The 13,689-nt window shown below is 49.7% G+C and overlaps 1 protein-coding gene across 1 annotated transcript in view; it reads left to right on the top strand.

Annotated features, from left to right (window-relative positions):
* Positions 1-13,689, top strand: part of MAGI3 (membrane associated guanylate kinase, WW and PDZ domain containing 3) — a 168,337-nt gene that overhangs the window by 143,637 nt on the left and 11,011 nt on the right. Inside the window, exons 12-16 of the mRNA XM_023757013.1 lie at positions 773-804; positions 2,709-2,865; positions 4,838-4,929; positions 7,040-7,232; positions 9,222-9,410. Coding sequence (XP_023612781.1) covers positions 773-804; positions 2,709-2,865; positions 4,838-4,929; positions 7,040-7,232; positions 9,222-9,410 — 663 coding nt within the window. The remainder of the gene's footprint in view (positions 1-772; positions 805-2,708; positions 2,866-4,837; positions 4,930-7,039; positions 7,233-9,221; positions 9,411-13,689) is intronic.

Below are 13,689 nucleotides of genomic sequence, written 5' to 3'. Positions count from 1 at the left end.
TCTGTTCCGTAGGAACAGTCACGATAGCTTGCTTCCACCTTAAGCTTTAGTCTCTATCCTTAAAGGTTCATTAAACCGCACAGTGCTCACGTGAGAGAAATAAAGTTTTTATTTTCCGAGGTCCTCAGCCGACAGGAACTGCTCCGGGCGATTATACATCCCGTTCCAAGGACCGATCACAAAGTTCACTTGTTAACGGGCTTCCTTAAATCCACACCGGAGCGTGGCTGGTGCTCGGAAGAATAAAATCTGGCCTCCACTCTTCTCTCTCTCTGGCTTTTAGTTTTCATTTTTGAGGCACATGAGAAGTGTCACTGCATTGGGGCGTTCCCCCCCTTATTCTCATTTCTTGAACGAATTTGTTTCTTCTCCGGGTGGTGAGGCAGAAGGTGCTGAGGGTGCGGGGAGAGCCTCTCTGCTGGGGCTGGAGGGTCCCCGGTCTCGGCGACGTAGCAGACCAGCGTTGGGCGCAGTCGGGACGCCACTTTCCTGCCTTGCTCCCCGCTGGCCGTGCGGTGTAGGGAAGTTGTGCTACCCTCTCTGAACTTGGTTACCTCGTCTGTAAAACGGTCGTAGCATTTATGCCTCAGGATTGTCACAGAGATGAAATGAGGTCATCTGTGTGCGAGGCCTGGCACGCAGGAGGTGCCAGACAGAACCGCCCAGCCCACACATGTCGCAGCCAGATCACCCTGCACGTTAACTGCATTTGTGACCTGGACATGCTTCCTCTGTTTTTAAAACTCGGCTTGTGTGTTTGTTTGTTTTTAAGGTCCTCCTTCACCCACGAAAACTGCCAAAACGGTGAGTACACAGGGGCCCTCGAACGCCCCTTCCCAGCACACAGCCCACTCCCCCCCCTGCAAGGACCGCCCCCTGGGGGTGCCTGCGGGACGGGAGAAGTCGGGGTCACCCTGCCCGGGCTGTGTCAGACACTCGGAGAAGCGGGGGAGTCAGAAGAAGGCCCGCAGAGGAGAGCGGTGCTCTCGGGGTTCAGTGTGTGTGTGGAGGGACACGAGAGGCCCGGACAGCAGTGCCTGCCCCCCAGCAGTGCAGCGTGGGCACAGTGCCTGCTCCGGGCCCTGCTCTGCCCGGAGAGGAGCTCACGGAGGGCCGTGGACACTCCCCTCCTCTCCCTGTGCCCAGAGGGAAGACGTGGCTGCCTCGCCCAGTCTCCTGGGGCTGTAAACGCCACATGCAGGTGACCTCGCGTGGAGGACTGAGCCAGACTCTCTGAGAATTGTGGTCCCCTGTGCTCAGGCCGCTTGTTGTCAAAGGGACAGGCTGTCAGCCTGAAACAGCGTTTCCTCGGCATCCCCCTGGGTCGCCGAGGAGCCGCCTGAAGGACCCGTGTAGGGAACGAGACCTAAACAAGGAGGCACCAAATAATGCTTCAGAGACCGTGTCAGGCGCACCCTGTGGCCGCTCACTTCAGCACGAGTGTAGCCGCGATGGTGTGGGTGTGGGCGCACAGACACTTCACTGTGAATCTGAATTCGTTTTCGTTCGCTGGCGTTGGAGTCTGTCCTCTCACGAGGGAGAGGTGGTCGTGCTGAACCGTAAACCAGGGGCTGTTAAAGGACAGACCATCGGAGGTGAAAGGGATGGGTCTTCCCTCACCCACCTGTGGGGTCCTCGGCAAACCTGCTGTTCTGCGGATCAAAAGGAAAGGAACTCTGCCCTTTTATAGAGACTGTACCACTCAGGCCCGGTGTGCTCGGAATTCGTTTTTTCCTGTTCAGTTAAAATTGCACTGTCGTTCCTGCGTTCCTCTGGTTCCCGCAGGAATCATTGGTCACCCCTGTGCTTCTGTCTCTGCTTCATAATGGATGCTGGTGCAGCGCGGTGACCCTAACACTTCAGAACTGAGGGAGGTCTCACTGCTCGGATAGAATCCCAGGGCACCTGGGGCGGGGGTGGGGGGGGGCTGTCCGCACCTCCCCCCGCCTGGTCCGGGTCAGCGAAGGGTCCCTCACCTTGCAGGGCAGGCCCCGCACTGCCCCCTGACAGATGGCGCCCCTGCACCCCGCCAGGGTGGATTATTTCGTCTCCCACCCCCTCCTCACAGTAATTCAGGACACGCTGTTCTCAGAATCATACTTATTTCTTAGGCTGCTCATGGGGCTTCATTTTTAGGATGCTATTAAAGAGCTCGTTTCGCTTGGCTATTATTTAGCGCAAGATCCGTCTGAATGGAGGAGCGTGGAACTGTCCTCCTCCAGTTCCCCCGTCTGCCGGCCTGGCAGGGGCGCGTCTCTGCTTCCGACGCTTGAATCGGCCTCGGAGGTTCCCACAGAGCCGTCTTCCCCGCCGGAGTTAGTTAGCACTTCCTGTCCAGTCGCGTAGAAAGAATATCATCCTCAACATCGTCCCTGGGCACTGGGTCCAGTGAGTGGGGAGGGGAGTTTCTCGAGAATTTTCTGTCTCCCTCCTGCTTCCCTTGGATGCGCTGCTAGTGCTGCCTCCGGTCTCCCTTCCTCTCCAGGCAGCGTGTGTCTGGGTGCAGGGCAGGGCAGGAGGGCTCAGCCAGGGCTACCGAAGGCCTCGCTGTTGACATCCCTGCGAGCCTTTTCTAATGGTAGTGAACTGTGTCGACCGGCCCCTCGACAACCACCATCAGTTGACATACCCGGTTTAGACAACCGTTTTATGAGCTCATCAACCATCTGGCTGCTTAGAATACTAAGTAAAGCCCCTCTCCATTTCAGAAAACGGATAAAAAGGAACATTCGGGAAGCTTGGAGGCCGTGAATGAGCCCATGCCGCAGCCTCTGCCTTTCCCACCCAGCATCGTCCGGTCCGGGTCCCCCAAGCTGGACCCCTCGGAGGTCTACCTGAAGTCCAAGACTTTATATGAAGATAAACGTAAGTAGTTGTGGGATGTTTCAGGAGAGCATGCGACAAAATCAATGTGAAATTTTTAAAAAAAACTGGGACCTACCATCTTTCAAAACCATGTCGAAAAGTCATTTCTTCATTCCATCCTAATATGACTCTGGGCTTCTTCCATTCGCATTCAACATGCATTCATTCATTCATTTTCTTTTCTTTTTCAAAACCACATAGTAAGTGCCTACTATTTACCCAACATCCAAGTAATGGGAATGCAGAGATAAATAAATAGGTTACGTAGGCCCTGCACCCGAAAAGATGGCGCCGCTCTGAGCGCTGGAGTCGGTCAGAGGCATGAGGGGAGCCGGCGATGGTTTGACTGTAGGGATGATGCTACTGGGCTGTGTCTTAGAAAGAGGTTGCGGCAGGGGTGTGGGGGGTGATGACGCAGAGGGTGTGCCATCTGAGGAGGAACCCAGGAACACGCCCTGCGGAGTCCCGCTGAGAGATGAGGGGGAGAGCGTAAGGCAGGAATTCAGGTCCACCCTCGTTTACTTACTAATGCTAACCTCTTCCGAAGGAAAATTGCAGATTGAAGTAGGTTTGCTTTTTTAATGTATTTGTTTTTAGGAAAAAGGTCTAAATCTACCTTGGAAGAGATGTACGTAGATGGAAATGTTATATATAATTAATTTCATACTTCACCAATTGTAGATGTTCATGGTGATTGTCCCAGGCCATATTCAAGGAAGAGGAAAACCAGGCGAAGCAGTAATTTAAATTAGTGTAACTATGGAGAATCCCTTTCTTCAGATCCCCACTCATGGCCTGACCCAGTCTTAGACTTGGTTGAAACTAGTCAGCCCCTTTGGGCCTCACCCACACAATAAATGAGTTGGGCTCATGAGGCCTCTTATCTCTAAAGTTCTAGGATTCTGATAGCAAGTATTTCTCAGAAGAGATCGCTTCTAAGGAACATTGTCAGGAATGACTCTATACGGTAGCTCACTTTTAAAAGCACTTCCTGACATGTCTCTCTTTTCCCTTCCTGGCAAATGCTTCCTACTTACAAGTAACATTCGTGCTTTCGCAGAGATAAAGTTTTAGTCATGCAGTAGCTGTTCCTGACTTACTATTCAGATGATTACCCGCTGTGGGGGTAAGAGCCAGACCATGGAAACCAAGCTGAGTTTAAACCTCAGCTCTGCCATTTCCCTCCATGTGACGCTGGGCCCTCAGTTTTCCCAGCTAGAAAATGGGGCCAGTGATGGTGTTAACCGTTACTTACTTTTAAAATAATATCATTTTGCAAAATTAGGCTAAGTCAGCAGTTCATGTGGAATGCTTTTCTGAAACCAAAGCATTAGGTTAGGAGCAGAACTTAGACATTTTACGGACTCTCTTTTTCCAGGATTTGCCCAAGTGTTAATTTAGGTAATTTACACTATCAAATATCAAACTTAAGTTAGGTAACTTTGAATTTAATATTGTAATGCTGACTTGAAGGCATGAGGAGTTAATGGCAGTGTTAGCACTGAGCATAAATCTTTTTTTATATATATTTTTTAATTGATTTCAGAGAGGAAGGGAGAGGGAGAGAGAGATAGAAACATCAACGATGAGAATCATGGACCGGCTGCCTCCTGCACGCCCCACACTGGGGATGGAGCCCGTAACCCGGGCATGTGCCCTGACTGGGAATCAAACCGTGACCTCCTAGTTCATAGGTCACTGCTCAACCCTGAGCCACACCGGCCAGGCATAAGGGTAAATCTTGATACAAAGTTTTGTTTGGAACTCAAAGCAAAGACTTACAATTGAATTACTATTTTTTTGTGGTGTTTTACTCTTGGGTAAATTTTTGCATCTCAGAACATTCTAAGGATGTAGTTTATTGAACTCTGTAATACTCTCCTACTAAATACTGAACTTAATTTCATTTTACTCCTTTTAACATAAACCACAGTATTTATTTATGTATTTAATATCTTCTGGTTTTCCTTAGCGCCAAACACCAAAGACTTGGATGTTTTTCTCCGGAAACAGGAATCGGGGTTCGGCTTCCGGGTGCTGGGAGGAGACGGCCCTGACCAAGCTGTGAGTGTGAATCCTGGGGACGCGGCTGCTCCTGGGACAGCTGTTAAGTGGCCGTTTGGTAGAAGAGGGTGTTTTTGTCGTTTTCGGTTTTGTTTGTTGTTGTTTTTTTAAAGATTTTGTTTTCTCTGTCAGTTTCGTTAACATGAGAAGAATTGCATTTCTATTAAGTGTCGTAGTCCCTCCTTAATTTGGTGCAGCTAAAGCTGGAGGTGAAAACTGGATATGTCGGCTGTCAGTTAGACAGGAATTAATTTCTCTATATGCCTAGGGCTTATTTAAAACCCTTTCCTTCCTTTTGCCTTCATTAAAGAGATCTTAAGGCATTTTCCTTTTCGAAGAAACCTGTAATTCAAAATCCTATTTACCACGGTCACTCTATCTTCCGAATGTTCTGCCAACAGTTGGCACGAGCCATGAATATTATGTCACCTCATCCGTATTACTCGCCTTATTATTAATGGGTTGACATTTTTATGCTCAGAAATTTGCCATTTCATTTGTTACCTATGAAACCAGAAAGATATAAAATAATTAATGTTTCTGTCCAGAAAGCACGAGGGTTATGTTTTGCAAAGCATTTAAAATCTAGAATTTTATGAATACACGATGCTCGTGCAAAATTAAAGAACAAACGTGGTGGATATCATTTTTAAGTTCTGCCCTTAGTTTGAATGACAAAGAAGTAATGTGCTTCTTTAGAATTTAAAAATGTATTGAAGTGGGTTTTTTGTCTAATATCAAGAAAGACTGAATTATGATGATGCTTGGAAGTTAGGTGAGTAACAATAATCTTTTCAAATGACAGGCTTCCTTCTGTTTCTGAATAGAACACTTGATTGCTGTCGTATAAATGTGTCCTAGTGAGTCCTATCAATTACAGTTAATACAGTTTCCCCTATGTAGGCCAGGCATAGGAACCTTCATTATTTCTGATGATATAGTTCTGTTTGGGCCCGGCTGGTGTGGCTCAATGGTTGAGCATCGACAAATGAACCAAGAGGTACCGGTTAGATTCCTGGTCAGGGCACATGCTGGGGCTGCTGACTTGATCCCCAGTAGGGGGCGTGCAGGAGGCAGCTAATCAATGTTTCTCATCATTGATGTTTCTCTCTCCCTTCCTCTCTCTAAAATCAACAAAAATATTTTTTTTTTTTTAAAAAGAGTTTTGTTGGATTGCTTCCTGTTTTGTTGGCACTCATAGTGGTGACATTTTAAAAATTTATCTCAAACAACTTGGAAGAAACCTTTCTCTTCAGTGTCAGGTTTTGGCAGCTCTGAAGTTAGCCCCAGCACTGGGGCCTGCCTAATTATAGGACTTTACCTGCAGCCAGCACCATGACCTAGACACGCTCACCTGGAAGCTGCTGTACCTTAGCCACTCTGTCCCCTAAAAATAGTCACTGCTTTGAGATTTAGGAGCCAGAAATGCTTCTGTTTGATGTACTGAACTTGGACTGATAGCGGTAAGCGGCGGCAGCGGCGTGAGAATTATCCGGCTGCTGTGAACAGCGTGTGAAAGTTTTTCCTGATGGCGACAGACTTTTGTCTACTCTTGTGGCTGCCCCACAGAATTGGGCTTTTTGAGTTTAATGGTTTTGTTTTGTTGCAGTGATGGTGGTGATGGTGGCACTTTTTCAAGTTATTGCGCAACTCGGTGTTTTCTGTCTTCTTCGTGCCCCACCCGAGGGCCCAGAAGGGGTGGTGTGGTTACTTACAGGGCTGCTGTGGGGAATGGCCACTGTCTATGACAGTGACGGCGAACCTATGACACGCGTGTCAGAGGTGACACGCCAACTCATTTTTTTGGTTGATTTTTCTTTGTTAAATGGCATTTACATATATAAAATAAATATCAAAAATATAAGTCTTTGTTTTACTCTGGTTGCAAATATCAAAAAATTTCTCTATGTGACACGGCACCAGAGTTAAGTTAGGGTTTTTCGAAATGCTGACACGCCGAGCTCAAAAGGTTCGCCATCACTGGTCTACGATGTCGCCTTTCTAAATAGGACCGGCCCAGAGCTGAGCTGCCGTAACCTGCCGGTTTGCACAGCGCTGGGTCGGGAAGCCCTAACCAGCAGTTAAGGGTCTCGGCCGGCTGTCTTGTCAGATCTACATCGGGGCCATCATCCCTCTGGGCGCCGCCGAGAAGGACGGCCGGCTGCGCGCGGCCGACGAGCTGATGTGCATCGACGGGATCCCCGTGAAGGGCAAGTCCCACAAGCAGGTCTTGGACCTCATGACCACGGCTGCTCGCAACGGCCACGTGCTCCTAACCGTCAGGAGGAAGATCTTCTACGGAGGTGCTCGTACCCGCTGCTCCGATGAGTTAAAAAGAACAGAGACCCGGCCCCCTTCCCTGGGGGGAGGGGGGTTTGCGGGTTCTTTTACATAATCTGTGGAATAGTGTGTGAGACAGCCCATTGGGCGGGACCCAGGGCCTCATTGTGGAAGGTCATGGAAGGTCAAAAGGATTCAGAAACAGTAATCACACTGTCAAAAAAGAAAAAGGTGGGGGTCCATAATAAAATTAGATTAATATATTGATGATTTTACCAGGTTAAACCTGCTTTCTGAAAACAAATACAAAGTTACCTAGTCGTACTGAGGCGTCCCACTCGCTGAGTATCAAAAGATTTTGGATCCTGATGAAATCCTACATATTCAGAGGACAGAACGCCCCTACTTGAGAAGTTTTGGTATAATGTAATTTAATATTTATTGAGAGCTTACTGTGTCCCAGGCCTATGGATTCTGTCGTTTAACCTTTACAACGCTGTGATGTAAATACTGTCATGATCTGGTTTTACAGTTATTCCCAGAAAGGTTGGGAGACACAGAACTGGCGGGGACTGAAGTGGGTGTTTAATTACAGAGCCCGCCGTCTAGACTGTGCACTCAGATACGAATCTCTCTCACATTTTTCTCATCAACAGCTTTGTGAATGTTAGATAGGAATTTTGAGAGGTGAATTCTTGCCCCTTACAGTCTTAGAAGGACAGCCCTGTAGCGCGGACGGTGAGCCCCCCGGAGGTGGGGGCACGGACCCCTTCAGTGAGGGGCGCCCGCCCGGCACAGCGAGGACGTCCAGTGTCTGCTGACGCGATGGTCTTTGCATTACCTTTTTTTTCTTTATTGATTAAGGTCTTTGCATTACTCTGAAAGAGCGAGGCACTGTTTTTGATGGCAGCATCCTAAGCAAAGCCCACGGCGCTTCGGGAAGATGGGGCGTTTAGGGGTGCACACAGATGCCAGTGCATGTCGCCTCCGTGTGGTCCTGGGCTCGGAACAGAACCACACGCAGGGGAACGGCCTGGCCACCGCCGCTGGCTCGCTCCGGGGCGGCATCGGAGGCAGCGTCAGGCCCACTTGGTATCACTGGAGGCATTTAGCTAATTCATCCTAACCGTGAATTATGCCCTGAAATCCTTCATTTTTCTCATTAATGATTGGACGTTGGTGGCACTTGGTTGAGATTCAAAAGCAGTCCTAGGATCGTGTCGATTTTGAGCCAAAACAGACAATGTACTTGTGTAGTCATCGATGGTGGTGTGTTGTGGTTGTTAACGATGGCTTGTATCAATGTATGGCACAACATTTGCCAATTTAAAAAAATCAGTTAGGACTAACTTCTCTTCTTTCTCCAAGGATAAGATCCTTGGAGAGAAAGGGGGAGGTTAACTGGCCATTTGCTGGGGACGCCGTGGGCCGACTCTGCCCAGAGAGGTTGCTGTTCTGTGAGCAGCTCGCCACGTGCCTGCGAACTGCTCCTGGCTCCCTCGCCCGGTGTCATCACCAGGAAACTGCGGCCTAAACGCCGCCGCTGTGTGGGAGCGCTGTCCCACCTGTGATGGGCGGCGCCCTGTTCTGGTGCGGCCGCTGCCCAGGCGTCACGAATCTCAGCCCGGCTCTCGGGGCCATTGAAAGTTGATCTTAAAGGGAAGCTTACTGTGCCATTTCTCATCATTGGCACTTGTTAAAATTACTGGTCAAGGTTAAAACCTTTCTGGAATTCTAACAGTTCCAAGAACTGTTTTCCTATAAAATTTGACGGAAACTTTGAAAACCCCCTTGGCAGTGAGTCCCATGGTGGATTTCTCCAGGTGTTGACGTTAAGGGTGTTTCAGTCCGCGGACAGCTGCCGCCCGCATCTGCCCTCAGATCATGCCCAGAGCTTGGCGGGCAGCTTTTCTGTTCTGTTACTAGAAACTAATTTTTTTGTGGCAAGCTTAAGCACAACAACGCTTTCGTGCTCAAAAAATTGTGATGTGTATTGATCATGTTTATTGTAGAGAAACAGCCTGAGGATGACAGCGCCCAAGCCTTCCTCTCGACACAGAACGGGTCTCCACGCCTGAACCGAGCGGACGCCGCGGCCAGGCCCGCGCCCCCGGAGGCCTATGAGGTCGTCTTGCAGCGGAAGGAGAATGAAGGGTTCGGCTTCGTCATCCTCACCTCCAAAACCAAGCCGCCCCCAGGAGGTGAGGGCCGCTGGGCCTGCCGTCTCGACCTCCGGGTCCAGCTTCCTGAGTCTCCCACTGGGGTTCACGAAACTGACCAGGAATGAGGCTCAGGTGGCTTAGAGACGTCACTCTTTAAGAACGATGAATATTTTCTTGGTTTTCCAATGAGGCGACCTGGCCCAACCTCCTAGTTTATGTGTCAGCTCAGACTCCAGGAACGAAGGGTTCGTGGCTCGGTTCGCATCAGGATGCTATGGCAGTATGTGGGGACGGGACCTGACTCCTAGTCAGAGGACAGTGCCGAGTGTTTTAATGTGGGGGCACAGGTGGCTTTTTTAATTAGGAGAAATCGTGTATGCAGCAGTGAATGCCATGCTAGAAGCAGTTGAGAGGAAGCAAAACAGATTAACAGAAAACCCTTGACCCAAATATGTCTCCAATTGTCCCTTTGTGTTATTTAACAGTAATTGCCATATTTTACCTCTAAAGCGACCTTCTTGTGTGTGCTTCATTGAAAGGCAAACATTTTGTCAGAACCTTTGGAAATTAATCTAGATATCCTGAACTGGCGTAACGGAATATGCTCATCTGTGAGGGATGAATGTATTCACTCCCTCACCAGAGAGGAATTACTTCCAGTATGTTCGGGGCTGTTATGATTCACCAAATAGAAAATGTGTCTCATCTTAGTGTTTCTAAGAAATAATTATCTCTAAATGTAATTAGAAAATCCAGATGAATAAGAGAACCGGCAAATGATTCTTTAGGTATCATGTTTGTCCGGTAACGTTGTTTTTCTAAGTCAGGTGATAAGCATCTCTGACCACATGACAGATGCCACTTGCCTCTGCCTGTGGGTTGATTTCTTGGGTCGTGAGATCCTTTCAGACGAGATGGTCACTAAAATCTTAGTGACAAAAGCCAACACTTTTGGGAGCCCAACGAATTTGCAGAAATCTCGCTAAAACGAATGCCCGCGTGTGAAGGAGGAAGCCGGTGACATGATGAGTTATGGCTCTAGTGTCAGGCCACTGCTCACTGCTACTACTTTCCCTTTTCCATAAGCAGTTGCTATGGTAACACTTGGAACTGTCTCTGGTGCTGTGAGGATGATTATGTGGCCTGATTCAAAAACTGAAAGAAAGCAGCTTTTAGGTGCCTTTTATGTTATGTCGTTGGAAATCAGGATTTCCAAAAACAACCATTTCAGATCATCGTATTCTAAACCTCAGAGCGTACAATAACCCAGTCTTCCAGATTAACCAAGACAATGAAAGATTACTCGGTATGATGGATGCTACGCACTTTTTATATCGAAGCTATTCCTTTTCTCGGACTATAAAAATCAGGGGGGAGTCCATCTTCACCATAAAACTGAACAATATGGAGGAATTCAGTAAAATCAGTTGCATTACTTAAGAAGTAATTTCTTTTTTTTTAAATATATTTTATTGATTTTTTACAGAGAGGAAGGGAGAGAGAGAGAGAGTTAGAAACATCGATGAGAGAGAAACATCGATCAGCTGCCTCCTGCACACCTCCTACTGGGGATGTGCCCGCAACCCAGGTACATGCCCTTGACCAGAATCGAACCTGGGATCTTTCAGTCCGCAGGCCGACGCTCTATCCACTGATCCAAACCGGTTTCGGCAAGAAGTAATTTCTTGCTGTTTCGGTGGTTGCGTGTGCCATCGGTGTTGGGCTCTGTGACCTGGCGGCCTTGGGTTCAGGCCCTGCTGGAGTCTTGTAACAGCTTCTGATCTGGGCACACCGTTTCCCCTCTAAGAGCTCCGGGTTCCTCTGTGAGGGGAGGGCGGTGGTACCGATTCCTGTCTCGCTTGCGTCTGCGGATTAAAGGCGCTACAGCCCCGAGGCCCGTAGCCTGGACCCACACTGGCCGGTAGCCGCTGCCGCCACCGCCATTATCCTCGGCATTATTTGTGAAATTGTTTGTCACTGTCTCTTGATCTTTTTTTAAAAGAAACTTTGAGAAGTTTATTAATACTTGAGTAATGAGATGGGAAAGAAAGCTCAATTAAAATGTAAGAGTGAGGCAGCAGCTAATGTGCGGCAGGAAATGAGTGTTTGCAGCTCATTAATTATCAGCTTGCATAGTAAATTCGGCTGAGGTTGACACTGCATCTTACATCAAGTACTTGGGATTTCAGTCGGTGCAAAGCCAGAAGTGATCATCTCACTGACATGCTCGTTAATGGGCTCACAAGACGCCGAGCTGCGAGCAGCCTCCTAGGACCCCGGCAGCTCCTGGAGACGGAGGGAGGCGGGAGGCTGGAGGCCGGAGGCCGGGCCGGGTGAGCGGGACGAGGGGCCCTCACGCAGACGGAGCCAGTGCCGAGCACTGGGGGGCAGAGGAGGTTTGGTTTAGGGAAGAGTGCACATCGGAGCACAGGCGGGGGCCTGCCTGTCGGCCTGGCTTTGGTCTGGGTCGGTCTCCAGCTCAGTATGGACTATTTTTTCCTTCTGACACTTGTCACACGGAAGTTCCCAGCGGCGCCTCTCACAGCAGTCCTAAAGTCTGCGGTTCCACACGGTGACTCTGTCCGAGGTCGGGGCCCAGGCCCAGCGCCTCGCTGGCGGGCCCAGCGGCCTCAGTGCGAGATGAGGACTCAGAGGAGACTCCTGTTTGAATGAAGAGGACTGGCTGGCTCTTGCTTTGCCAGGACTTCAGCGTGTTCGTGTCTCTCTCCCTCATCCGAGACTTTTCAGTGCTGGTCGCAGAGGGTTCCTTTGAGGAGGGGCATTTCCAGCTACTGCCCTCGCTTTTCCTGAAATGAGAGGTTTGGAGGGCCCGTCTGTGAGACGGGTTGAGGCCGGAGCGGAATGGAGGCGGATGAACGGGCTTGATGGCAAATGTATGTAGGCTTTTCTCCCAGAGAAGCCACGGCAGGGCGGCAGACTGTGCCTTAGCTGTGTGTGCTCCAAGGGGTGACCTTGACAAGTCCCGGTCCTTTCTGGGCCTGTTCAGAAGCTGTCTTCCTCCTGGTCTCTCTGCTGTTCCTAACCGGCTTGGCGGTGTCGCTGTCCCCGCCGAGACGAGGACAGTCCGACTGCTTTTACTGTCCCTCGTCCCGGAGGCCCCGTCCTCGGGTCTGAGAGGGAGCCGGGACTCAGGAATTCTGGCTGATGCTTTCCCGAGTCCGAGCCACCCTCTCGGGCCGAGGGGCTGGGCCGTTTTCTTCCCGGGGGACCTAGAGTGAGCGCTACGCCCGAATAACTCTTCCTGGGAAGGAGAATAGCTGAGGTATCGATTTGGAGAGTCACCAGGGGCCCCGTGCCAGCCCCGTGTCTCTGGTCGGCCCCTGGTTGTGCCATTAGCGTTGGCTCCCACCTGGCACAGGACGTGGCCCTTCCTCCTGCCACTTGCTCTCGGCCTTGTTTGGAAGGAAAACAGCATTGTAAGGGCTTGAGATGATTCAGAGCTAAAAGGCACTTGCTTCCCACATCGACTTCCGCGGCTTTCAGATAAGATCTCTCGCTGTGAAACCCTGGGAGGGCCGAGGAACGGCAGCGTCCGTGGGGACGTCAGTCACGGCCAACAGCAACTTCCAGTCCCAGGTGAAGGCCTGTTCAAAGGTCTCCACCCTCGCTGGTTTGGCTCAGTGGATAGAGCATCGGCCTGCGGACTGAAGGGTCCTGGGTTTAATTCCAGTCAAGGGCACATGCCCGGGTTTCGGGCTCAATCCCCAGCAGGGGGCATGCAAGAGGCAGCCGATCAATGATTCTCTCTCATCATTGATGTTTCTATCTCTCCCTCCTTCCCTCTTCCTCTCTGAAATCAATAAATATATATATATATATATTTTTAAAAAGTAAAATATCTCTAATAGGCACCAAATAAGACTCAGAAATACTTAAGCAAGGAGCCCATTACTGTGGGAGTTAAATGTCATCAGAGTGCCACTTAAAAATATTAATTGTCCCTTTTCATGGCAGGCAGCAGTCACAGGCCCAGGAGCCTGCGGGGTCCACGGGCCTCGGGAAGGGCGTCTCGGAGACCCGGGAAGGAATATCCGTGTCTAGTACAGATGCCCCATCAGTAACAGGAAAGTGTCCTGATAGTTCGTCGGGAAAGCCTTTAGCCTGTGAGCCAGGCGTTCATATAGAACCGCCCAGGTCTGTGCAAAGGGCGTGGGCCCAGCTTTGTCCGATCAGGGTAGGGTTTTATCCATGGGCCAAATAATGTTAACATAAAGCGTTAATGTTCTAATTCCACTTCTTAAAATTTCTAACTTTAAGAAGATCTAAAGGCCTGAATACAAGGAATTAATTTTGCTCT

Source organism: Myotis lucifugus, unplaced genomic scaffold (genome assembly GCF_000147115.1).
Source record: "Myotis lucifugus unplaced genomic scaffold, Myoluc2.0 scaffold_101, whole genome shotgun sequence".
Taxonomy (NCBI): Eukaryota; Metazoa; Chordata; class Mammalia; order Chiroptera; family Vespertilionidae; genus Myotis; species Myotis lucifugus.
Note: the sequence above shows the minus strand (reverse complement) of the source record. Positions and strands in the feature narration are given on the sequence as shown.